The 27368-nt window shown below is 37.0% G+C and overlaps 1 protein-coding gene across 1 annotated transcript in view; it reads left to right on the top strand.

Annotated features, from left to right (window-relative positions):
* LOC117415686 (protocadherin-15-like) overlaps positions 1-27368 on the top strand; it is a 217910-nt gene that overhangs the window by 136985 nt on the left and 53557 nt on the right. Inside the window, exons 14-21 of the mRNA XM_059026442.1 lie at positions 468-617; positions 2335-2528; positions 3910-4042; positions 10252-10331; positions 13835-13928; positions 19534-19662; positions 26266-26571; positions 26722-26946. Of these exons, the coding sequence (XP_058882425.1) occupies positions 468-617; positions 2335-2528; positions 3910-4042; positions 10252-10331; positions 13835-13928; positions 19534-19662; positions 26266-26571; positions 26722-26946 (1311 nt within the window). The remainder of the gene's footprint in view (positions 1-467; positions 618-2334; positions 2529-3909; positions 4043-10251; positions 10332-13834; positions 13929-19533; positions 19663-26265; positions 26572-26721; positions 26947-27368) is intronic.

Below are 27368 nucleotides of genomic sequence, written 5' to 3'. Positions count from 1 at the left end.
TATGTTTTAAAGGTTGGTGTACAATTTTCTAGACTGTCATCAAAATAAAAATAAAAAAATTATAATTGAGTCAGGAGTTAACACTATGTGAACAGAGCCAGTAATGTACTGTGCTTACTGATGAATGCATTTTTTGTGTATGGTTAGATATTGTACAAATTTATACTATTTAAAAAAAAGCATAAGCAAACACTGTACATTCCTGTTACTTAGTACATTTTATATACAGCAGTTGGCTTTGTTCTTCAGTTTTAGGAGAGATTCTAAATGAGAGTGCCTTTTTCGGTATTAGTTTTCCAATCAGAAAAAAAGAGGTTTGCTGAAGCAGCTTCAAGCTATTTATCTGTGATACAGTATTCTATATGTATTGCCTTTGAGGGAGTGAGTAGCACCTTAGCGTATGCTTGGTTTCGAAAGGGTGGTACAGTCTGTTTGAACTAATGGGTTTCTTCATTTTCTCCCTAAAGATGATAGCCTCTGATGGAGTCCAGGAAAGTACTCCAGTCACAGTTAATATCCTGGTGATCGATGCCAACGATAACACTCCAGCCTTCTCCAACATCTCCTACAGTGTAAATGTTTACACAGACATGCAACCGGGAGAGACTGTGTTACGGGTAATCAATACCATAGTGGTTCTTTTTGCAAACAATCCACTTACTTAAAATAATAACAGCTTTCCAATCCTGCGGTGTGGTTCCCTTTTAAAGACATTAGCCTTTTCTAATGTATCAATCTCTAATTGTTTTAGCCTTGGCTATTTTAATTCACCTGTTCTGAATTGGTATGTTTGTCAGGGGTGAATGTCATTCCATAGTCTGGGCATGAGCTCAGCCAGTTGCTCAGGCCTGCTGAGACAAAAGAAAGATATGAAAGGTTGAGGTTTAGCTGACTTAAGAACAGAGACCCATTCTACCATTGATATCGTTATAAATTCTATTAACAATTTTAATTTGGATCTGAAGAAGACTTACTGATTTTATGAACAAGATAAGCTTTGATCCTAGCCATCTCTCATTTCCCAGACATCATAAAACCATGTGATAGGATATAATAGGCACTTCACTTTGACATACAGTAGTAGGGCAAAAACTTCACTTCTAAAGATTGAGAAAAAAGAAAAGAGGTATTATTGCTTGACCAAATTACCCCAAGTTCAGCTAAAGGTTTTATTTCTTTCTTTTTTATAAGCATGTAAGAGTTCATTGAATTATATATTTTTAAATATGTCTTTTAGTCATTATTTATTATTTAAATTATTGTTGCATGTAGATTGGATTTTAAAGGTTCACTTTGTACTCCAGGCTGTAAAAGAAAAACTCAATTCTAATCCATCCATCAAAGTGTTTCATGTTTAAATGTTTTATTGTTATTCAAGTACAACTTGAAAAAAAAGTGCTCAATCCACTGGGATATAAAAGGTGAGCTTGCTGAACAGATGCTTTGGCTGTGGCCTATATTCATAAAACTCATTATCTATTAACTCTTTAAGATGACAAGTTTGTCCCAAATTTCAGAACAAGATGTTCTCATATTTAGTTAACTCTTCTCTCAGAGTGGTAAAAACATGGAGACAGGTACATGTGATTATGATTTTAATTACATTGAAGTTTTACCATCAAGACCATAATCACTCTGGCTTTCAGGGTCTCCCAATGCTGTAGTAATTTCAACCTGCCACAGCTAAAGCAAGATTGCACTTGCAAAGGAAGCATCTGTTTTGCTTTACCTGTGACTGTGTGAGGTGCCTGAAAGATGACACATTGTATTTCAAGTAAACCCAGATTGATTGTGTTCTGGGATGAAGCTGCACATTTTGAATCTTTGAGTGCCTTTATCTTGCTTGGCCATACGTACTTTATTGTTTGCTTGCTTAGACAAAACTGTTTTATGTGCATAGTTGCAGTTTTCTTCAAGTATTTGCACTTTATTACACACTGAAATTCCCCAATACAGCAACTTTGTGTCCTATAAAATGTATGTAATGTAAAAAGTGTGAAACAGTGAGCTCTATTTTAATGAGCGTAACCATGGTAAATCTTCACCCCACTGTCCTAAAACTTTCAAGCTTGCGCTGACTGGTTTGCTTTGTATTTAGGTTGTATTTAGCAGGATTAATTAGAATTACAGAGCAGTGGTGTTACTTCAGATCCACCACCTTTGTGATAATTAAAATACAACCCACTTTTGGCCTGATTTTTTTAATGGATTTAAATGTAAATTGCTTTGCTTTTGCATTTAAACTTCAATGTTATTCTCTGTTTTTATCAGTTGTGTTACATTCTTGAAACAAAAAAAATAATTAAAAGATCATTTTTGTTCTCTGAATTACAGCTCACAGCTTTGGATGCTGATGAAGGTCTGAATGGGCAAATCACCTATGAAATTCTGGTTGGAGCGCAAGGAGATTTCATCATTAATAACAGGACCGGCCTGATCACAGTGGCTCCTGGTGTCAGTTTGATTGTCGGGCGCTCTTATGCCCTTACTGTCAAAGCATCAGACAACGCACCTGTTTCTCAGAGGAGGTAAATAAATTAACTACATGTGGAGTGTAATAGGATGTGATGGGTTTCGTAGGCTAGTCATTTTTTATTCAAGTAAGAGCCCCTGGAAACCTTGTTACTTTTCCCTTAGAATCGATCCAGGGCAGACCTGTTTTGGGTTTGAATCAGAAATTGACCCTAAACTAGCTTACTGTCACAACATTGATATGTACTGCTCTTCTAATTCACATGTCACAAAGTGTCATCTGCAAATAATTCCAAATAAGCATGTGATCAGATGTCATTTTAGGTACCCATTTATATAAAATAATAATAATAATAATAATAATTTACAAATTTGGAAACACATCTTATTTTATTAAAGAACTATCTGGCTATAGCCATAAAGATGAATGTCTGATTGCGTCTGCAGATGTTTGGGAATTATCATGTCAATGGCATTCAGCAGAATGAGCCGGTGCTGTCTGGTAATTTCAAAGTGATTGTCACTTACATGATTAGTAAACCATTAATAAAATAATCAGGTGTCCTCTGATCTGAGTCATCAAGGGAGTGATGTCTATATTGCAAATTCATTTTGTGCTTAGTTTAGATGAGATAGACAGAGAAGATGCAACATTCACAGCGAAATATGCAGACCACACATGGAGCTAGACTGCAAACAAGATTGTTTGTTTTGTTTTGTTTTGGTACACCTTGATAACAGGGAGAAACAGATGACAAGCAGCAGGTAAATAATTACTTGCTTATTAAAGTCAGATTCTACAGATAGCGACTGAGTGGTATAGAGGATAGCGATAAAGTGTTTTTACTACAGCTGGGTAGGTTTGTGTTGGCTTTACTGTACACTCAAACATATCCAAACCCAGATAACACTCAGTTCAAATAAAGAAGAGTGTGCTTAAATTCACTTAAATCCCCAACTGCTGTTACAATACTTTATGATTGCATCTTATTATGAAAAGTACTCTTGTCGTCTTCACTCTTCAGGCAAAATTCCAGTGCCCTGAAGCTTAAGTTCAGGCTAGAGAAACCGAGAACAATTAAACCTTTTTACTGTATCTTTTAAATCCTGAATAGTGGGAATAGTGGTGTGTGTTAGTGTAATCATTACAGTTCATGGTAGGCTGGGATCCCAAGGTTTTGTAATCTGCAGTAGTTACTGCAGTTATTTTGTTTAACATGTTGTTTCCTTATTATGCACCTATTTCAGAATCAACATGTCTTCTATTCTAGTTACTGTGTACAATATAAACCTAATCCAAGGCTTGCTTCAATTCTTGATAATGAATTATTTTAAAGCTCCCCATTCCCTTTACATCTGGTAGATGTTAATTAACTCAAGTTTACTTGTTTACTTAACATATTTATCTTCATTTCTTGTACATCCTTCTAATTACAGGAGCTCCATAACTACTGTCTATGTTGAGGTGCTACCACCAAACAATCAGAGCCCCCCGAGATTCCCACAGTTCATGTACAGCCTTGAAGTCAGTGAGGCCATGAGAACTGGAGCCATTTTACTGAACTTGCAGGTAAAGGGCAGTAATGAACAACCAATATGCATGAAACTGTGTGACTTGATGTTCCAAGACAGAGGTGTTCACCATGTGATATCCTATAGGCTTATTTCGGGGCTCCACCCTGCTTTCCCTGTAAATCTTCTCCTATTTCCTATTTAAGTCTGAATCTCACACAGCTCGCTGTCTAGCGTTTTCAGTGTTTTCTCATCTAGTGTTTTCGCTTTCTAGCAATCGCTCAGACTCTGTCAAACATGCTTAAACTTTCTCTCTTCACTAATGTCTAAACTTCGTCTTCTCGTTCTCTCGTCCAACTCCGATGATTTAGAACAATTTTCCTAACCGCATCACCAGTTAAGCCTGCAACTATCTAATCTCCAGCCACGCCATTCAAAGCGCCACTCCATTATTCAACCTCCGCTGTGTCTCCATAAAGATCATCCCTTCGCCAAACTTTTTAAAGCTCTGTTCGACAAAGGCATCAGCATTCCTGTCTGCAGCAATCGCCTTGCCCTTATCTATTGCAAAGCTTTGTTTGTTTTTTCCTCCGCCTGCAAACAACTACAAGCAGGCGCCCCTCCACGACTTTTCTTTAAAGATTGGTACATCAACGACATTCTGAAAGCTATTTTCGTAAAGATATGTTCTCCTCCGTAGCAGTTCAGTGTTAAAGCAGCAGTAGTTTCCCTCCCCACCTGGTCATTCGATAACAGAATCACACAATTCTGTTACACTCTCGTCTAGACGCCATTGCAGCCTCTGCTCCCTCAACGCCCGCATCCGCAGTAGATCTGTCCATCATCTCGCTTGTGTCTGTTCCCCATGTGAGTTCCTGGTTTAGCAATTCACTGCTACTTACGTTCAGCAGCCGAAACAAAAAAAATCATAATGGGTAAGGACATTAATTTGGTTTCAATTCCCAGTTCAACGCGAGAACCCCAGCTGTGTTCTCATTCTAGTTTTGTGCTTTGTAATGTATTACGTGAAGCCTACTCCCAAAACATCACTTTCAAAACAAACCATTGCTTAAAAAAAAAAGCATAAACTCCAACGACACTGCTGCGCTGCAACTTTCCACTGGTGCCTCACAGGCCATGGTTACCACAGCAACGCCCTCATTGAGCGACTACTGGGAGTGCTAAATTGCGTGGTAACCAGGCAATTTCATGAGGCACTGTGAGGTTTGTGCCTCAGTATTGCACAATCTTCCAGCTTAATGCCACTGCGTGTTCACAACTGGAGAGAGTAAGTTCAACTCGCCGAATTCATGACATTTAAATCAACTGCAGGCGCGTCTCGTGGCCCTATGTTAACTTATTTATATACATAATTAACTGTCCTAAAATATCTATTTACTATATTTTTTTAATTAATAATAAATATATAAAGAATATGCAAAATGTCTTCATAGATAGTCAGACAGACGACGCTCAGCAGACCATGACTCACTTGCCTGTACTGACGAGCCGCCTGTGATTTCAATCAGGCGTCACACGCTCTCCTAACATCAGAAAATAAATAATTAAAGGTAAAGATATCAATGTTACACTCAAGTCACGAGACATTAACTTCCACACCGCCATCTAGAGTTGGACCAATACTTTATTCTACACCGTGGAGTTCTCGGTTAGATACGGGGGTACTATGTTCTACGAGTACCATAAAGCATACTCCGCTAAAGCCGCCACCATCTTATCAGCAGATAACCATTTTGTCTATCGTTTACCCTGATTTTAGACCTCTTTTAACCGCATTTTCAGCGGTTTGTGAGCCAACGCCTGCGGACTCTGTACATCCACAGCCCATTCTACTTTCCTCTGTCCAAATACAATCCACCGTCATTCTCTACACAGATTTGCCGCAATATTAAGATCGCCATATTTAAGGTGTTGGCATGATACAGCATCAGAGCATTTAGGATAAACATTCCAATCACATGGACTATTGATCACAATAATCAAATCTATTCTACCCTGCAGCATGTTTTAAAGACAACGGTTTTATTCTAATCATAACGTCCAGTTGGCAGTATAATACCACAAGTTCTATCTTTTAGCTGGTCATTTCACTGCGAAAGTCATGTATTTTCAAATCAGGTTATTATTTCATTCGATGTGAGCTGCCAGTCAGGTTAAAAAAAAATGTCCTTCGATTTATCAGCGTTTCAGTTAAACCAGCATCCTACCTTGCAATGGACAATACACTTACAGATTGCTCTTGATCAATAGGTTTTGCAGTGGCCTCACAGCAATGCATTCTACATCTCTCCTGAAAGCAGCCTCATCTTTCACCTTAACACTTAAAGACCAACATCGACATCCTATCAAAATTCTGGTTAGCAGGCAATTGTGCAACAACCGCCTGCAATTCCAAGGAGGCACTTTGTGCAGCTTAAATTTGCTCATGTCTCACAATGAGTTTCTTTTCACTCACTTCAGCAGATCTCTGCTCTCTACAGCAGGCCACAGCACACTGCAGGTGATAGTCCACTGCACACTGTTACAGATCTGCTCTCAACAAAGCAAGAAAGGATATTAGGATGTGGGCTACTTTAATTCGTCACTGGAACGGCCTGTCCTTATACCTGATTTCAGCTCCTCATGATTTGAATTTCTTTACTGGCGCTTCATTCTTAGGATTCAGGGGTTACCTAGGGACTGAATGGTTCTCTAACGAATGTGCCCCTGAAATACAGAATATTTCTTCCCACCTCAAAGCTACAGCTCTTCTGGAACTGTATCTCAACATTGCAGCTGCTTACATCTGGGGCCACCAATGGTCAAGAAAATCTATCACATTCTTTAGCGACAATAAATCTACAGTCCATATCATCAATAAAGGAAGATCTTCCTCTCCCCTTATAATGCAGTTACTACGTCACCTCATTTGGATTTCAGTGTCTTTTAATTTCTTCATTCAATCCCATTAAATTCCCGGTTCACATAATGCAGCTGATGCTCTTTCTCGCCTACGGATCGCCAGATTTCAGCAGTTGGTTCCCACAGCATCTCCAGCACCTCTCCAAGTTCCACAATACCAGCACATAGTATTCCTGTGAGCTCCTGTCTTCAGCCTTCTTCAGTCTTCTAGAAAGTACATGTCTGCTGCTCTAGCTCCATCAACAAGATCATCCTACTCTACAGACTGGTCTTCTTTCTTCTCATTCTGCACAAAAAACAAAATTCAGGCAGTTCCATTTAATTAAGACTGGATCCTAGCCTTTATCGTCCACGCAAGAGACATTCTACACCTGTCCATGTCCTCTTCGATTCTTCTGGCCATTCTAGCAATCTGCCTGACGCTCTGTGGCATATCTAAGAGCTCCCCTCCTACTTCCCCATCTTGCTGTTTCAACCCCTTTGACGATCTCCTCATGGAAGTCATGTGCTTAACTACTTTCTTTGGATTCCTCAGATGCTCCGAATATACAGTCCTATCCCTTTCCTGCTTCCCTTCTCTCGGCATCAGTTCCAACAGCATCTCTTTAGTTCCAGATTCTCATTTCCTAATTATGCTCCGCATCTCTAAGACAGATCAACTTCGTCAGGGTCAATTTATACAGCTCTTGAAGATTAATTATCCATTATGTCCCTACACCTCCATGTCTACATACATCTACAGCAAGAAGCCTTTCCTTCTGATGGATCCACTGTTCACCAGCTCCTCCAGTGCAGTAGTTTACAAGACATTGGTTCTCAACTCCCCTTGCCTCTCTCCAAAGCAGGCCTTTTTCCTCAGTTCTACACTCCTCACTCCTTTAGAATTGGAGCAGCCATCTCAGCAGCAAAAGCCAACATCAATCAGCATCTAATTAAGAGCCTAGGGCGCTAGTGGGGGGGTGGGGTGGGGTCCCACGGGTGTGGGGTTATGCGGGGAGCCGGGGGTCCAACCTTTGGGGGTAAGTGAGGCTCACTTCCCCGACCTCTATGGCCACCGAGGGGGGGGGGGGGGTTCTCACTGTGTGAGTCAGAGGGGACCCCCGGCCACACACTCTATCCTTTAGCAGCTCCTGCTCTTAATTTTAATCAAATTGAGACTGGGCTCTATTTCCAGCTCCCTATTCTATCATTCCAGGTTCTTCAGCGCAAGATCCTATTCCTCCTACACGACTGCCGCTCCGCAGAGCCTGTCGTGGGCTCCGCTGAGCGAATCTATCTCATGTGTTTTCTGGTTCCCGTGGCCGCTGAATAGCCTGCCTTCGAGGCCGCACCCTCTCCTCTGGCCAAGAAGGCTCCCGCCGGTCGTGAACCTCTTTCTTTTCCTATCCTATCCCCTGAGGCCAATCCTCAAACTACCTCTCCAAGTAACAACCTTTCACTCCAGCCCCGGCTCTCTCCCCGTGAAATACTGTAAAGCCTGCTGTGGGTTTCACCTGAAGAGCAAAGATATGCAGCCCTGAAGTGGCAGTACATTGCTTCTGTTTTTAACCTATATTCATGACTTATTTATTTCTGACTACTTGCTATAAGATAGTTCCCAGCTCCCCACTGCTATGAAGATGGAGTTTTCATATTGCTGTTCCCCTTCCAAAATGTAACTTTAATGTCTAACGACTAGCCTCATTGTAAACCATGAGACAACTATGTAATATTAGGAGCTCAAATTCAGCCATCACACATTTACAAGGCAAAAACTGTCAGAAGCTGGTGAACATTTTTTTTTTCTCACAAAGATAGATGCTGTTCTTCATCTAAGATTTTAAAGACATGTTATGCTAATACTTGATTTCTTTCTAAATGATGCTTCAAATTACATAATTTGAAATATTTCTAAGAGATTTGTAACCCAGGTCTGAATTAAATCATAGTTATACATTATAATTCTCATGGCAGCTACATCATTTTGATTTAATCCCTGCTCAGTTGTAAAATAATTCATAACAATAGCTGCTGTAGCAGTTTCAGGTTTCACAATGCAGCCCTTAACTCTTGAGGTGCTGTACAGTCGTAACACTAATAGGATTGGTTGCAGGTAATGCGCACATAGTTGTTGTCCCTGCCAGGCATGTTTGATTGGCTGAACAGACTAATGATATCTAATAGTATCACATTATAAACTTTAATTAGAAGCACAATATTCTGTACTTTGTGAAGTTGTGAAATGTAAGTGTAATTTTTTGGAGATTCCTTGGCTATGCTGAACATATTGCCTGATAATAGCTAGCAAACCATAACAGATCCACCGCTTAAACCATTCCCACTCCATCACCACAGGCACACACGTCTTCGGGTTCATCACAGAGAATAAATAATTGGGCACCACTGAACACAAATTTATAAAAACACAAACGTAGTTAAATGAAAATGATTTATACCTCATTTAATAAAGCACTAAAGGGGTGTACTTGGTAATCTTCCAGACCATTTGCAAGGTCTTTCAGGTATATATACACCATCCACTCGATATATCGCGGGTGGCGGGGTCCAATATAAATCCTCTATATATCGAGGGCCGCGATATAGCGAGAGACCCATAGAAAAACAAATAGGCTAACAAATAAATACTGTACAACCACTCCCTCGTTTTATCGGGTGCATCAGGGTCCAGTATAAATCCTCTACGCACCCTGCTTTTTCTCATTTTTCGTATAAAAAGCAGCACACCATTTTAATTTGTACAGTGGAGGGTAATTACTTCTCATCAACTTCAGTCTCCAATTAATTTCATGAGTCTTCCTTTTCTTTCTCAAATGCACAAATCCGCTGCATTGAAAGAATCAATTTCCAACAAAAAATAGGAGGCTTGTTGCTAGGGAGCTGACGTCACTGCCTTGTGGCTTTTGCTAGTGCATTGCTGCCACACATGAACACCTTGTTGGCTAAAATAAAAAACGCTTCAGCAAGTAGATATTTAATTTGCTTTGTGTTATTGTGCAATACGTGTGTATATGATAACAGTATGATATTAATGCTTTGTTTTTAATTGTTTTGTATAATGTTGTTTGTGATGTGCAGTACGAAATAAAACAAACAGTAATTCTAAGTGCCTATGGATATTGCAGCTAAGGCATACACAGTTAGACAGTTAAAATTGGGAGCCAACTCCAGGACCGCGATATATTCGAATCCGCAGTATAGCGAGGGGCGATATAACGAGGGGTGGGTGTGTATATATATACGTACAATGGGAAAATGTAAGTGCATGAATAAAATAACTACCTAGCAGAATGGGTTTTTTTTGTTAAATGCAGTATTCATTCATTGATTATCTTTTTCTTCCTCAAGGCCACGGACCGTGAAGGTGATCCTATAACTTATCGTATCCAAAATGGTGATCCTCAGCACGTGTTTAACCTCACACAAAAGTAAGTTAATGTCTGCTGTACATTCTCAGTAATGATTCATTTGAATGTACTGCCCTTGAATAAAATAAAAGGTAGATACTATAGTAAGCCAAGTGATTAATCAATTATCATAACTGTCGCAGATTCAATCTCTAAATCATTTCTATTGTTTTTAACTATAGAAATGTTTAGGTAATGATACCTGACAATGTTATTTGGATTTGCATTCTGTACTTTAACTGCATTTTTCCTGTGACTGTTAAATTATTTCATTGGGTGCTTTTCAAACCATGTCTGTTATTATAAGTAGCTGAACAGTTTTGTAACCCCACTGGTTAATACAGGTCATAGTAATACTTTCTGCAAGTCCTTAATTAGAAAGAGTACATAGAGTAGGGCTTATAATGGAAGCAACTGCCAGGTAAAATAACATTAAATTAACCTTATTAGGCTGCTAACTGTTCCATTTGTGTATGGGACTGTACCTGGGAATTTGTGGGAATTTCTCATTCAGTAAAACAAAACAGTTTGTTGTAAGAAAAAAGTAATGAAAGACTGGTAAAGCAAGAACCCTGATTCAAAAGTCAAATGCTTATCTGTCAGTTGTTTTTAGGCATATCTTTTAAGGAAAGTCAATCTTATTGCAAAACACAAATAAAACAACCTTATTAAAATGGACAGATGTCAGGAGACAGAGAAGGGGAATTAGCATTATAATCAATGCTAATTAGCAGATGTGAAGATGAAAAAAGCAGGACTATTAAGTCAACTGTGTGTTTAAATGTAGCCTTTGCTTTATTTATTTATTTTCTTCTTTATTTTTTATTTTTTTAGTTTAATCCAAAAAGGCTTGCTGCCAACCGAATAGTTGCTGTATCCATTTCTAAGCTGACATATAATTGTCAATCCTCTAATGGAATGCATGCCTAGATAAGAGACATCAATATCCTCAGCCGCTAGCATGAACCAGCCCGGATGGTTTTGATGCTAACTATCTTTGTGGAGCCTGTTCTTCAGAGAAACAGTTTATATTACCTCTGATCTTGGATAATAGAGGTCAGAATCCGACTAGTGCCTTGAAATTGAGAAGATCAGAGAAATGTCAAGAATAGATTTAAGAGAACTGGAAACATTCAATTCGCATTAATATTTTTTCACAGTACATGAACTCTTTGGTGGTCTGCTTAAACTGTGTTAATTAAATACCCACAAATGGTAGTTTAGCTATCGTGGCTGTCAGTGCTGATGCTTACTGGCTTGATAATTGAGATTAAACTATCCTTAGTAGATGTATTGCATTATTAAGAAGTAATAAATAAAAAAAAAACATTAAACAAACAACATTTTCTCATTGGTTTGTTTTTTCACCAAGAGTTTGTAAAAAAAAAAAAAAAAAAAAAAAAAAAAGGTCAAAGTCAACAATTAGCAACTGCAAATCACAAAATACAGGTTCTTACAAGTACTGTACTGCTAACCACCCAGAGTTTATAACTGATGTTTTTTTTATGTTTGGCTTAAAAGTGTTTCTGACTGAACATGTTTATCATTTTTTTTTCTATTATTAATATTTGAAAAATAACTAAGTAAAAATACCCTTAGGAATCAGAATTGATTTAATGTAATGGTAGTGTTACTCAGTCCAAAAACCATCATTGGTTTAAAAGCATAGAGAAAAGCATAATATCTTAAACTTGTGGTAATTACTGGTGTTCCTGGGAAAAAAAAAAATCCTATTTTAAAGTCTGTGGTCGAGAGTGTTTGTCAGATGAAGACTGAAAGAGATGCCATTGGTTCATTGTTCTGCAGCTGGGAAAATCATACAGTAGAGAGGCCTCAGATGAGTTTTAATCAAACAAATAATCATGAAAAATGGCTTGAGAGAAATGGGAAGACAAATAGCTGGCATTTAGTTCTTTCTAAAGAGGAGTGACAGACAATGCTATATGCTGTTTTTTAATCAACGTTTGAGTCAATGCAGTCAAGACAGGATGGAAAGAGATTTGCCAGTGGAGGAATACAGTAATCATTGTTTTGTCACAGAAACACACCATTATTATCTCCATTTTTTGAAGATTTGTGTGTCAGTTAACAATATGTAAATAAAAATAAAAAAAAAAGCTTGACGTCTGTAAAATAATACATGCCTAAAGATGCCATTTATCAGCTCTAAAATATACATCAAAGATAAACGTTGTTGTCTTCTGTCATTATTATGACACACCTTTTAAGTGACAAAGGCAGATATTGTTTCCTTGCCAGCACAAAATTCTCATATTCTGTGCCTCAAATATTACCGTATTCTAAGAAAAACTTTGGCCAAAAGGCAAACTTTTCAAAACTTTTAGTAAAAATATTTGTCATCTAGACTTTTATAGTGTTTACAATTGAGGTTTTAAAGTAATTGGCGAGGGTCTGAAGCACAATCTATATAACTAAAAAACAGATGTTTGTCATTTTATGTTTGTTCAACAAAAGTTATATAAATGGTAACCAAAGTTGTGCTTACCTCGTATAAGCTGTATTAACATTATAAATAGACTTTTTTTTTTTTTTTTTTACATTATTCAATACATGCTGAAATACATTGCAATGGATACTGCTACATCCTGGTTCTCATGCTATAATTCACATTGTCTGATTGCAGCCAGACCATTTGATTGAAAGTGATTAAGTAGAAGAAAAGGGTTACCAGTGATTATATTTCTAGTGCTATTAAGTGGTAAGAAAAAGCATTTTATAAAGTTGATTAGCTTCATTTAACATAAGTGGATACATTTTAAAGTAATAGGAATCTTAGGAACATACCGGTACATCCCAAGAAGGTATTTTACTTAATTTAATTCCCTGGTATAAGAAGTCACGTTGTGCAAAGTTACTGATATCCAGTGGGTGATTATAGGGGTAAAGAAATATATTTAAATTAGAACCTAATGTGAATGTCAGAAAACCAACTTAATGGAAAAATGACTCTACAAAAGGTCCCCCTAGTCTGAAGGTTAATGCTCAAGTAAATCCTAAATCTAACAATGCTCAATGAGGTTTCAGTATTTATTTAAGCTTAAAATTGAAGCGTTTTATTATTATTATTTTTATATAGACAACTTTGCCCTTTATTAAAATCAGAAACTTGAAAGGGATTATTACTGCATGGTTCACTGTCTAATGTACTTGACTGATGATACAGCACGAAACAAAATGAAAACCGTTAACACTAGAACCGCCGCGGGATTAATGAGATTTAAAATGTAAATGAATCTGCGTACTGTCAATGCAATGCGGTTGTTCGTTTAAGAAAAACAAAAAAGGACAACCGCATTGCATTCACAAACGCAGATTCGTTTACATTTTAAATCCAAACCCGTCAAAATGACTGCCGTGGCGGTTCTAGTGTTAAACAGATGTTTGATATTGTATGTATCAGATGTAAATAAAATAAAAATATTAGTTTCTTCTCAAATGCTACTAAAATCTTAAGTTTCAGTATCGGTCTTCATTAACTTGTTTTGTTATGCTGTTCTTCATAGTGCTGGACTTCTTGTCCTAGGAAAGCCCTTGGACAGAGAGAGTACAGATCGATACATTCTGATTGTCACAGCGTCAGATGGCAGACCTGACGGGGTGAGTCAGTATGCATGTACAATGTGTGTGTGTGTTTGCAAATATATAACACTATATAAAGAGATTGGTGTTCCAATGGCCGCAATTACTGTAGAGCTGAATCCAAACTTTCTGACAAAGAATCTTGTGGAAACTTCCCTGGTCCTAAAGAATGATGTGACACCAGAAACAGAGATCTGATAAGCACAAGCACAAGCACTTTGCTGGATTGATTGTAGATGGCACTTTGAACAGTGTGTTCATTCTGGTCTGCTGGTAGACTTTTAAGTCTTGAAATCTTTGCAAAGCCAAGTTATTTAATTTACAAGATTACTTTTGTGTGGCATCAGCTAGCTTCAGTGTTCTGAATTTTAACTGGATGGAAGGCAGTGAACATGGAGTGAAGCCAAATGAAGCCCTATGGATTTATGTTTCAAACAAGAGATGAACGGTCCTTAATGATCCCAATAATAGATCTCCAGCAGACCTCGTATATCGCATATTATCAGTCATTGCTATTGTCATATACAATGTCCATTTGTGTGTTGATGAACAGTTTAGTACTGAAAAAACCGAATCACTTCACCAAGTCACTCTTGGGCATTTATTTTATAATTCATGATGTATATCTGTGCTGTATCTATTAACTTGTGTTGAAGTATAAGATAAGATTTCCCGATTTTGTTTTCTAAAAACATATCCCAGTGCCTCTGACCTTTCAAATATAGCCACATTTCTCTCCTCTTACTGCTACTATTCCTCTCTCAGAAGATTGGCCTTCCAAAGACACATTGTAAACCCATAATGCAAGCTGCATTTTGTTACAAGGTTCTATATGTGGGCACACATGGACATTTCCATTAGTACAATGTTTCAAACTGCTGTCAACAGCTGAATAGCATCTTATCAGAACCAATACATCTTAAAGAATACACTGGATAAGTTCAGATGGGATGTTGTAATCTTCAATGTCTTCGTTATAAAATACCTCTTGTCAGCACCTTTGTCAAATATTGAAAATTTTTAGAATGTTTATATTATTTATTAACAGATTGCATCACATGTCCCAAGTCCAGTTGTGTAATTTTAAATACAGCTGAGTTTTATTTGTATCCAAACTGGCTAAAACATGAATGTTAATGCTGTCTAGAGATGCAGCAGGTCTCAGTGACTTCTGGCTGTCCTTTGCTTTGTGGGTAGCAGTAGCATCCTGGAGATTGAACTGTGGCCAGCTTAGCCTGCTTGATGTGCTGCTGACCAATTAATAGGACTCATCAGGAGTTAGCATTGGGGAACCTCACACATCAATATTCCTTATCTTTTCCCAGCAGAAGCCGCTGTAGGAGAGGAGATCATTTGTGATGTGTAAAATGTAATTAATATAAAAATATATAAGCATACTTTTTATTGACTTCCAAATCTAATATTTTAAAGGAGTGCAAACCAAGGTTTCATAATCCAGTCTTTTCAAGACTTTCTGGTTCATATATTTTAAACTTAAGTGAAACGTTGCTGCTGTTTTCTACTAGCTAATCACTAGAATTGTCTAACTTCAATCAGACCATAGCATCAGGACCAGGATGGAGCAGGTGATCCATAGTGTTGTATTTGGTTTATTTCCATATCCTGGTAAGATGATAATAATAATAATAATAATAATAATAATAATAATAATAATAATAATAATAATAATAATAATCTTAGCACAATTAAAGGGGGAAACTAATAATGTTAAAATTAGCTAATAAGAGGCAATATATTTTATTTTTTGTAAAATTATAAATTATCAAAAAAAAATGAATTCTCATATAGTATTACTTACTAATCTGAGTGTTTTTGAAGTTGTAGATGAAAATCAATACGTTATCAAAGAGCATGCATTATTTATTTGATTTATAGTATTAAATATATAAGCTTTAAGAATTTTTACAAGTGTGTAGAACAGTGAAAGTTACTTTTCTGAGTCATTGACTGAATGCTATACAGTCTTGGGGACTGAGTAAGAAGGAATATATAATTGGGTCTCCCTCGGGTTGATAGATGGCACACTATCTTTTATATCCCAGGTATGGTATGATTTTCTGCACTGAAATGATGCTAATCCACCTGGATCATTTGATTGTCAACTGCCCTTTTTTGTAATTTGAAAGATGCTACAGTAAATTCACTATGTGGAACACATCCAGTATTGTAGTTCAGTGAATCGGATTTAAGATGATATCTACAACACAACCCCACCCTAATGTTACAGCAGAGCACCACCCTGCATGTACTGATTATGGTTATTGTATCTAAAATCTATATACTGCTTTTCTTTTCTTTTTTCTTACCATTTATTTTGCAATATGCATTTAAAAAGATAACCACCATACTTGTTTTATTTCACACCCAAGCATCCATTAAAAAAGAATCATCTAAGAAAACCCTGTGTTAAAGTGATCTTGTAAGTTGAGTAAATAGAATCCATCCGCTGTGGTTGAATTTCCCTTACAAAAAAGTACCATTGTATTACCATTAAAACAATGGGACTGTCCTACAGTAAATTCGACAGTATCATGGAATTTATTACCTTCATGGTACCATAGGACTACCATCTGATAAGGGTTACCATGGTACCGAATCCTGTACCTAAATCAATAGTAACAAAATTAACAAAATGACGAAAGATGGTCCCAAAAATGTTCATAATGGATCACACACATAATTGGAGAAAAAAAAAATTACTTGCCAGAGCTGTTTATAGTTCACCTGTACCCAAAGTACCATCCTGTACCATGGTACTGCCATTGTAATCCTATGGTACCTTTTTGTACAGGATGTTATATAGTAATTTGGGGTATTGTCTGTGATGATGTACAATAGCTAACTACCTTGTACTTGGTAATTACAGTGAATTTATTTTAAACACTTGTGCACAGAGGAGAATTCTTGTTGGCAGTACATTTGTTTTATGTTAAATAATATAATGTTAAGTTACAAAGAAATACCATAAATATTGCCATATCAGCTGTGTTCTTTGAGCAAACATGAAAGAGAAACAAATGAGTCTGCCTCTTGGCCTACCCTGTGAAGTATGTCATATTTATTTGTTCCCAAGGACTAATTTATTATCCCTTTAAGGGGATGCACATCCCTGATGACCGGGATTTAGGGGAGGTGCCTGTAAGTAAGTACAAAAGTAAGGATGTCCATGACAGGATAGCGGCGAGACAGAGACTCAGAAGCCAGGAAGCTGCAGTTTAAGTGCACATTTAATAAAGAAAATAACACCAATTACAAACAAAAAGGGCACAAGGGCCAAAATAAAGGTTTAAACAAAACACAAAAACGTAGGCTGGGCATTCGCAAAGACAAAATTGTGTAGAAGCACAGTAACAAACACAGGGCACACTCACCAAACTCCTCCTCCCAAATGGAGCCCTGGGCTCTCCTTTTATGTGATGCTCCAAATTAGCACTTAATCATTCAGTTAAGGAGCAGCCACATTCTCACATGTTTTTGACAGGGACAGGAATTAACACCATCCCTACCAACCACCACCTAAACACCATAAAACACTACACTATTTACAGGCAGATCGCTTGCTCTGCCACATATCACTGCCACAACTGGCCCCAACGGCCACGTACCCCCATAAATTCCCCAAAGTCTCGGTGGTCCTCCGGGACCAGAGGCAGAGGCAACTGTGGCAGTGACAATGCTGCCAGTGGAGGTGGTCTCCCCGGGCGGTGGTGAGCTGGCATCCCTGGGCGGTGGCGAGCTGGCATCCCTGGGCGGTGGCGAGCTGGCAGGTAATGTCAGGTAGTCTCCCTCTAGTTGTGGAGGCGGGAGCTGCAGATAGTTTCCCTCTAGCGGTGGAAGCTGGAACAGCAGGTAGTCTCCTTCTAGCAGTGGAGACTGGTGCGGCTCCCCAATCGGTCTCTGGGGACTGGTGCGGCTCACCCTCTGCTATTTTTATATTTCATAAAAAAAGTTACTTAAAATGTTATACATTGCTAGAGGTTCTGCTGTTGGTTTATAGATCTAACAGCAGTAAAAAAATGTACAGACTTTACAATTTTATTTTAGTATTTTGTCTCATACATTTCATGTTTTCAACTGCTCATATACTGTATATGTTGTTTGTTTTTGCTGACAATTGTTTTAAGTTACAAACAAATTTATCAAAAAGTAAATTTCTGAATATTATGTGCACCCTTTCACAATTGTTAGAAGCGACATGCTATACACAGGATGCGTGTGTATCATAACTAAGTCACCACCTAAATGAATACTAACCCCTATTTCTTGCAGCTGTTGGCCGAAGCTGGTCTTATAGCCGAGGCTGTATTTATGTTTGGGAAAATATATAAGTGTACAGTCTATACTTAAGTATTATTCTTTGTTTTACACCTCTGCAAGTTTTACAAGGGGTGCACATTATATAAGGGGTTATAAAAGGTGGTAAATGAAAATGCGCAGTCATGTTCACACTGCACAGAGTATGCACAATGCACAGTGTGCATTTTATATTTCTAAAATTATTTTATGCATTTTATGTTGATTCGATAAGAAAAAGAGATGACTGTTTGACTTGCATGTAAGCTTTGCTACTCTCAGAGGTAACAATCCCATATGAAATCTGGGAGCAATGACAATTTTTTTAACAATGATCGCAATATATAAACTTAATGAGAAATGCAGCTTCTTTATATCTCTGTTGCTAAAGCTCGTTTTTACCTTAGTAACCATAAGAATTGCTGAGTCCATAACTTTGGGTACCACATTACAATAAGTAGTGCTTCTTCAAAGCTTGCTATGCAACTACTGAATAGTATGATGTAAAATAAGTTTGCCTATCAAATTAAAATAAAGTATTTAAGTCAAGATAAATTCCACATGTATGTTTATGAATAGCCTAATTAATCTGATCTATTTATTATAATGTTCCCCAACATTTGGTTCAATTTAATGACTTACTTTAATGAACAACATGCATTCTGCTGGAGTCGCCCCTTGTGTGGCTTACTTACCCCCTGATTAACATCACGACTAAAAATACTGTATATTGACCTCTGCCTTAGCGCAGGGTTACAGGTTTTAGGGTAGTGGTATTAGGACCTGGTGCTGTTTAAAATAGAAAATATTGGGCAAGAACTCACATGCCTTCCTGCAAAAGTACTATAGCCACCAGAGATGTCATTTTTGTACCAATTCCTGATATTTTATGCTCTTATGTTCACACAATGTTTCCTTTGCAGTGCTTGGGAGAGTATAGAGGGCAATGGAGCATCAGCAAACAGGGGGTACTCAGTGCATATCAAGTTCCTTTCTGGTGAAATTGTGACATTTTTACGAAAAAGTGCACGCTGTGTATACTTGATGTCTTTGATGACAATTTTGGACGACTCCTTAAGAAACAGCTTAATTAAATGTCTGAGTTATTTCTGTTTTGATAGCTTTATGTTCCTTTCAGAAACAATTCAGTAACTCAGAAATTTGGATAATTTGCTATCAGCAAATAGTACATGTACTTTACTGCATAGGGGCCTGCTTTCAATATTTCAGTTTTTTGTCTTGCAAGTCAGATAAAGAAATAACCATTATACATATCTAACAGACCCATTTTGTTTTTCTTTAACGCTAGACCTCCACCACTACTGTGAATATCGTTGTCACTGATGTCAATGATAACGATCCAGTTTTTGATCCATTTCTGCCCAAAAACTTCACGGTCCAGGAAGAGGAGGTGAATGCGTTTGTAGGACAAGTAAAGGCAAGTACATGTTTAACTTCTTTAGAAAATCGCAATCTGCTATCTTGGTATTCTGACGCTGATGTCCCAAATCCTCTTAGTATTCTTAGACTGCATACAGAATGCTGAAGTAAACAAATAGCGTTCTGTTTCCTACAGCATTCCACACGCACGCAGAACAAATAGAAATCCATATTCTATAAATCAGATTGCAACTACTTCCCTGGTGGTTTCATTAGACAGAAGACACCTAAAAGAGCAACTTGGTGTGGTAATGCAATATCAGAGGTCTCTTAAGTAATTTATTGTTCTTGTTTTTCAGATTAATTTTTAATCATTTTCTGTTTCAATCATTACATCCCAGTCACTTAGTGAAAAAGTTTAAAGCACCTATATCTGCCTTCAATATATCCCTCAGAAGCTTATTCAGTACATCTTGCATACCCGATAGTAACCCTGAATGCAACATTCTGCCTCCTTTATTCTCATTGCATGGGGACAGGTTTATGTTTCCACTCTCATGTACCACTTGGAGGTTAGACATGATTCTGAGAGCTACTGTACTATATTGAGACTAGAGAGTGAATCTAAACACCAAGTAGAATACATTAGTTAAGATAACTCTGGTATTTCATGACCATACTGAGTTGCTCTTAAGATGAGACAATTTACTGTATAAATATCATGTTATAAGGGTTGAAGTTTTTTTCAATTCTTTTTTTACCCCTTTTTGTACAGGCCAAAATGATCACCCTAAAGTTAGAGGATCTATTCAATACCATTATCATTTAAATTATGAAAATGTTTATCTTCCTGTGTTTCTTCATATTGAGAAATAAAAATGTGCTAAAGACGCAAACTTGCACCAGATTTTCAGAAACGTGTGCCCTTTATTAATTATGAAAAAATTGCATTATTAAGATCCATTGAATATACCCCATTGTCCCTTCCAGAAAAGTTATTGTGATACCATTATAATATCAGTGAAGAAACCATAGAACAACACAATTGTTTGCAGACACACCACAGCATTGCAAGTAATATCAACCCAATGGATTTGGATATTTGGATATTGCACCGTGTGTTCCTGATACGATAGCACAGTAGTACTGACATGTTTCCATGGCAAGGCAAAATACTATTGTTGTTGTTCTACTGATACGTTTTCTTACACAATATTTTCATCATGGACTAATAAGATAACAACCTATAGGCATTAAACCTTTTAATAAGCTATAGAAGAAAACTGTATTGGCCCTGTATTTATTACAGTCTTGCTGTAAATGGTCTAGGAATCAAGAGACTTTGTAAGATATGCCCCACCAATCTGCATTGCTAATTTTTTGCTTCAATTAAATAAAAAAAAAACGAAACACTTAAATAATGTGTCGTCTCGAGAGATGTGACATAATGAGTAGCTTTGTTCAGCTCTATTAAACTGCATGCTGTTTTAATTAGTATTTTAGATTAATAGGGCTTTGTTGGAATAACCAGCATGGAAATATAATTGGTGTTTTGTTTTGGTGGTTCAGTCTGTTTTGAGAAGCTGAGGTCAGTGTTGTGAGGTCCATCTGTTTTGAACTTACATTTTTGGTTCAGAGAAAGCACAGTAGCACAGGCAGTAGCACAGGTTTCTTGACGGTGGGCTGATGGGTGAGGGATATGCCAGACTAACATGCTGTTTTTTAGTATCTATCATTAGTAGGCAAATCTTGAAGTTGTTTTTTCTGCAGATAATTCTTGCTTGCACGCTATATATACATTGGGGAATTGGCTGTTTTGCAGTTCAGAAACAATGATGATGTCTGTGTTTTCTATCCTTGTTTTATTATTATTTTTTTATTTTACCTAGTTTTCATTCGGCAGTTTATTGACTTCTTCCTATCAAAACTTTGGAAATACTGTAACAAGATTCAAGCTCCGGTCAGATGGAGAAAATCGGCAGACATGAGAGATTTTGATTAGAAGTGAAGCAGGGGGCAAATGTTAGATACAATAAGTCACATATTTAGAATGTTGAAATCTGTGGTTTACATTTTAATGTATAAATAGAACTCATTATACTCCTAAAGGTGTTTATATTTAACCAGATTATCAAGAGCTTCTTCAGTGTTGTTAGCTTTCAACACCCCCCCCCCCCCCCCCTTTCTTTGCAAATCAGATCATATTAGAACCCATTAGAAATCCTTAAAAAATAACAATAGTTTAATACAGTCATGGGTGAAATAAAAAAAGAGAAATTCCATCCTTTCATGTCTTAGCCCAATTAATGTTGACAATAAGACTTGAATTGATGTGTAACATCAAATTGGCTAAATAAATGCTTGGCTCCTACTTTGTTTTTTTAAACCCACCCAAGAAAAAGGAACTGATTATAACACAGACATAATAGAACTACTTCTTGACACATTTTCTGATTATTATTATTATTATTATTATTATTATTATTATTATTATTATTATTATTATTATTATTATTATTTCTTTCTTTCTTTCTTACTTTCTTAGGAGACGCCCTTATCCAGGGCGACTTACAGTTGTTACAAAATGTCGCAACACAGAGTATCACATTGCAAAATATCACATTACTGATGAGAGCAGTTATAAAATTAAATAAAGTCAGCAGAAAATAAGAGCAAATTCAAATAATAGCAAAATAGAGTAGAGTAAATAAATACGGTTAAGAGTGAATTCGACTAAGACCAGTTAAACTTATAGTTAAGGTATTTAAATTTAAAATAAGAGCAATTACAAAAAAATGTGAATACAGTTACCTTTAAGAGTAAAATCAAGTACAGGATACAGAAAACATAGATATAATTATAATCATGTGGGGCTTATCATTGTGTTATACAGAGTATACAGAGTCCAAATAAAAGTATTCCTGGATTGTTGCATGAAAAAAAAGAAAAAAGTTCCAATGAGGTGCAGTTAGTTTACTAATTAGAGTTCTAAACTTGTAGTGCACTTCAGGCTGCAGCAACATAGATCATTTCACTGTGAAGATTCTATAGTGCCTATACTGTAACTGAACAGAAGAAAAGTACAGGACCTTGAGTTGACCATACCACTAAGGCACTTGTCTCCAGCTTTGTTGTCCTTCGCCTATGTAACGGGGGACTGCCCCGTCTTTATGATCATGGTTGGGACTGGCAGGGAGGGGGTTAAAATTCCTCCCTGCCAGAAAAAACATGTGAGAATGTGGCTGGAGCCCTAATTGACTAATTAGCAATTATTGATTAATTGGGCTCCAGCCACAGGGGATAAAAGCCAGGGGAGAGGCCCTGGCTAGGAGGGAGAGTTGTAGAGAGAGTTCTAGAAGGAGAAGGAGTGTTTTGTTTGTGCTGTGTTTTTCTGTTCCAGTGAAGGCAACGCCCAGCCTGGAAACTTTATTTTGTAAGTTTTTGTTTTGTGTTTGTATTTTGTGTTTGAAACCTTTTTGTTTGGCCCTCGTACTGGTTTATTTTGTATTTTTGTTTATTAAAACTTTATTTTTTAACTTTATACTGTCTCTGAGTCTCAAACCTCGGTCAATCTTGTCACAGCCTATATTCAAGGTAATGATCGCTTTCCCTTTGTGACTTCAGCAAAAGGTAGTGTTATAAAATCATCATTATCCAATAACTTTAAACACTAATCATAAAATATAGAGTGATATTAAAATTAGACAAAGCCTCCAGTGTGACACAGCTTCATCATTCCCAATATGAATTTTTCATATTTATTTTCAAACAGTAAATCTGTTTATGTTCATGTCAGCAAAATAAAAATACACAGTAAAACCTATATTATTTATGCTGGATTAGACGGTGTGCTGGATTACAGAGTTACTGTAAAAAATCCAATACTGTATACCTAAAAAGAAGTGCCAGATTGCACAGCCAGATCTTTCATTGATTATAGGCAGAAGAGATCTAAAAATCATGCTGGACTCCAGAATAGACAGGTTACAGATTGTAGGGGGTATCACACTATTTATTTCAATAGCGGACTGTCACAAAGACGGCCGGAGTGGGTGGCGTCAGACCAGATGCAGGAAATAAACACACAGAGAGAGACTTGGGGTTTTGGTGAGGCTGAGCGCGTGATCGCGCTCAGCATTTAATAATTAACAGACAGAACAGAAAATAAAAGGTTTTAAACAACAAAACACGGCACTTGAGGCCAAAATAAATAGACAAACAAAACGGTCTAGACAGACAAACAAACACGGTGAGCAAATAACAATATTTACGTTCTTTTATATTTACTTTACTCCTTCTCTCTCCCGTTCTCCACTCACCGAACACCCAACCCCGACTGAAAGAAACGTGCATCTTCATATACACTGTTGTGCTGGGATTCAATTACTAATTAATTATTCACTTGAATCCCAGCACGTGAATTAATTCTGTGCAACCCCGTGCTCACATATTACATTTAACCAGCACGTGAAGTGATTTGTGCCCTCCTCGTGCCTAAATACAAATCTACATTTTTAAATACACGTGAAACACAGACCCGTTTATATCCCGTGTACCAATGAATATACACCAACATTAACACACGCACGCAACATACAACACATAATAAGCACACAGGGGTGGGGCACATTGCCACACGGACCCAGAATCAAGCCGAATTATACACAATGCCGGTTTATAATTAATTCTAATTGGAAAATATGTACCATACACTATACCACATGCCTTGATTGTTTCTCATTTAAGTTAATCACAGCATCAAAAGTAGGCATTGTCTCTGAATCAGTGTTTCATTTTGTTTATCAACTCGGAAATGCATATTACTACTGCAAGACAGCAGCCACAAATCAGGGGCTGCTGATTGCGCAAGAGTGCCCTTCCAGCACAAGATCATTATCTATCCAGAGACAGATATGTTTATAGCCACAGTGTTATACAAAGAAGAAATGTGTGGCTTCCTTATTAACAGTTTTAATTAACTTTTAATTGATTTCAGAAGATAAATGCCTTCATTACAATGTCTCCTGCTGCACACCTGCTCTGTTATTAAACACCCACTGAAAACTCTCACGACAGGAATGCTGATAATCACAGTTTTCTGTTTATTATTTTTATTTCATTCATATATTTTGCTGATCCACTTAATGTTACTGAAACAACATCAATAAATGTAAACTAATGAAGCAATCTTTTCTCGCAGCTCATTTTAAAGAAGATGTACAGCAGGTCTCCCTTATGTCTTTCCACATTTACTGAGCTCTACTTTATGTGCTTTAGTTTACAAACTTCTATCCTAATGACAACTCTCCAAAATAAATGGTTATGGTGGTGTAATTTCTTTCAGGTTAATATATATGGAACATCTTCCTTTCATTCACGATTAAAGGAATACTTTATAATTACTCTTTACTATAATATATAGTAGTTTTTCACCGGCTTCGGTTCACAATGCTTCATCTGTGGGCTTCAGTGCACAGTGCAAGCCTCGCCTTACTTCTCCACAGTCATTCTGAAGGGATTTTTTCAGAAACTTTAATTTTTTTTTTTTAATTTGCGGGAATAGTTGCTAAACAGAAACAACAATAGAGAACTTTCATAACATAATAAATAGGATATTAAGTAGGTAAGAAATTAAATTATAGTAAACTGTACAGGAGATATAAACTATGCTTTTTGAGGGGAAACCAAATAATGAAACCAAAATCAAACCCAGTGCTTAGTATAAGAGTTAATTGTACTCACACGATCCCAACCATGAAATGTCAACTTATTAAACTGTGATTTAACCATCATTTGCCATGATTAACCATTGTCAGCCAAAAGCATTTATTTATTTATTTATTTATTTATTTATTTATGTATGTATTTATTTATTTATACTGATGTACAATGATTGTGTCTACCTAGTGCCATGACGTTGAAGGATGTTACGAATGTAATGCAATAAAGAAAGTCGTAATTAGTTCAGTACCAAATTAGCTAATGAAGACTAACTGTACAGATTGAATTTTCTCTCCTTCCCAACCTGTAATTTTTTTGAAAGACTTAATGTGTGACTGCACAGTTTAAAAACTATTATATGGCAACACTGTACACCTTATTAGCATGTACTCAACTTGCATGCTAATAAGGTGTCATTTTCAAGAGGGAATTATCATTTACAGTATTAAGGGATTAAGCTAGACTGAAGGATTATATAGTCCTGTTTTTTCCCCCCTCTTTGGGGAGGTTCTGTTCAGTTATTCTAAATGTTGGTAGTTCTACAAAATACATTGGAGAGACTTGGGTGCACTATTTGAGATGTTGGTTAATATTGGTACACAAAGGGTCATACTGAAATGATCTAAACAGTGGCTATATTTAGATATGCCTTAAAATAATCATACAGAACACACATCATATAATATGAAAAATTATCAAATATTAGGAAAATGTAGATAATATGTATCTCATGAAATGCTTTCTCTCAGTGTATCATTAAATCAAAGGTAAGAGGTGCAAAGGTACAAAGTTGTGGGGAGTGTCGACTACTTATAACAGCTTGGGAAATCTTGGCAACCATTAAAATGCAACATTTCCAGGAACGTTTGTACATGCATTTATGATATGATTGTATAGTTTATTTTCTTTCCTAAAGTGAATCCATTTACTCTTGTTCTAGGCAACTGATCCAGATGCAGGTGTGAATGGACAGGTGCGGTACAGCTTAGTGAACTTCAATGGCGTTTTTAGAATCAATTCAAACGGCAGCATTTACACAGCTGTGGCGCTGGACAGAGAAACAAGAAGTCAGTATGATCTGATTGTGGAGGCCTCTGATGGAGCAGTAGACCCTCGCCGGTCCACAATTACAGTATCGGTTAGAGTGCTGGACATTGATGACAACAGCCCGGTGTTCTCGCAGGCCTCGTACACAGTCAATTTACCAGAAAACAGTCCTGTGGGAACGATCATTCTAAACTTGAAGGTATTGTGTGGAGTTTGCTTTATTTCTTTGTTCTACAGTACTGGGTAATGAGTTCTCCTAGTTCTGTATTTATGAAAATATATTGGCTATATCTGTACAAATGCTAAAGCATTTTCATCCTAACCACAAGGTTTTTTTTTTCTTTTCAAGGCAAAGGATGCTGACCTTGAATCCAATGTCACTTACCGCATAAGAACACAAGCGGCAAGACAGCTGTTTTCAGTGAACTCTGTGACAGGAGATTTGTCAGTGTTACAAACTTTAGACTTTGAAACCCTTTCTGCAGCAGGGGCAACTTACACCTTTATAGTGGAGGCCTTGGACAGCAGTGGCAGCATGCCACCAGGCCTTGCTACTGTGACAGTGAAAATAATGGTAAGAATAAAACACAAGTATGCTTTTTTTGTAGCTGTAACTCATGCACATGTAGACGCATCTGTGTAATCTCAAGAATCTAGCACTGAATATTTCAAAAATGTTTATTCTGCTTTTTTTTCAGTGTAATGATTAAGTACAGTCAACAGCATCCCAAAAGGCTAATGCAAATTGGAGTTTCCCATGCAATCTTTCAATGTCTGCAAAACACACAGACATTGATTGATAAAGTATTTGGGCAATGCAGTGCAGTGCTATTTTATGGATGAGTCATTTGTTTTGTTATTGCCCTGCTACGTCAGTACTGTACAGTGATGCCTGATTAAGCAGCATCATCAACAAGATTAACAAAGCCATTGCAGTGGGGGCAAAATGAATCACTTCTCTTAAACAGAGTTACTGTAAATACATTCTACCTTTAT

The sequence above is a fragment of the Acipenser ruthenus genome, chromosome 7 (assembly GCF_902713425.1).
Source record: "Acipenser ruthenus chromosome 7, fAciRut3.2 maternal haplotype, whole genome shotgun sequence".
Lineage (NCBI taxonomy): Eukaryota > Metazoa > Chordata > Actinopteri > Acipenseriformes > Acipenseridae > Acipenser > Acipenser ruthenus.
Note: the sequence above shows the minus strand (reverse complement) of the source record. Positions and strands in the feature narration are given on the sequence as shown.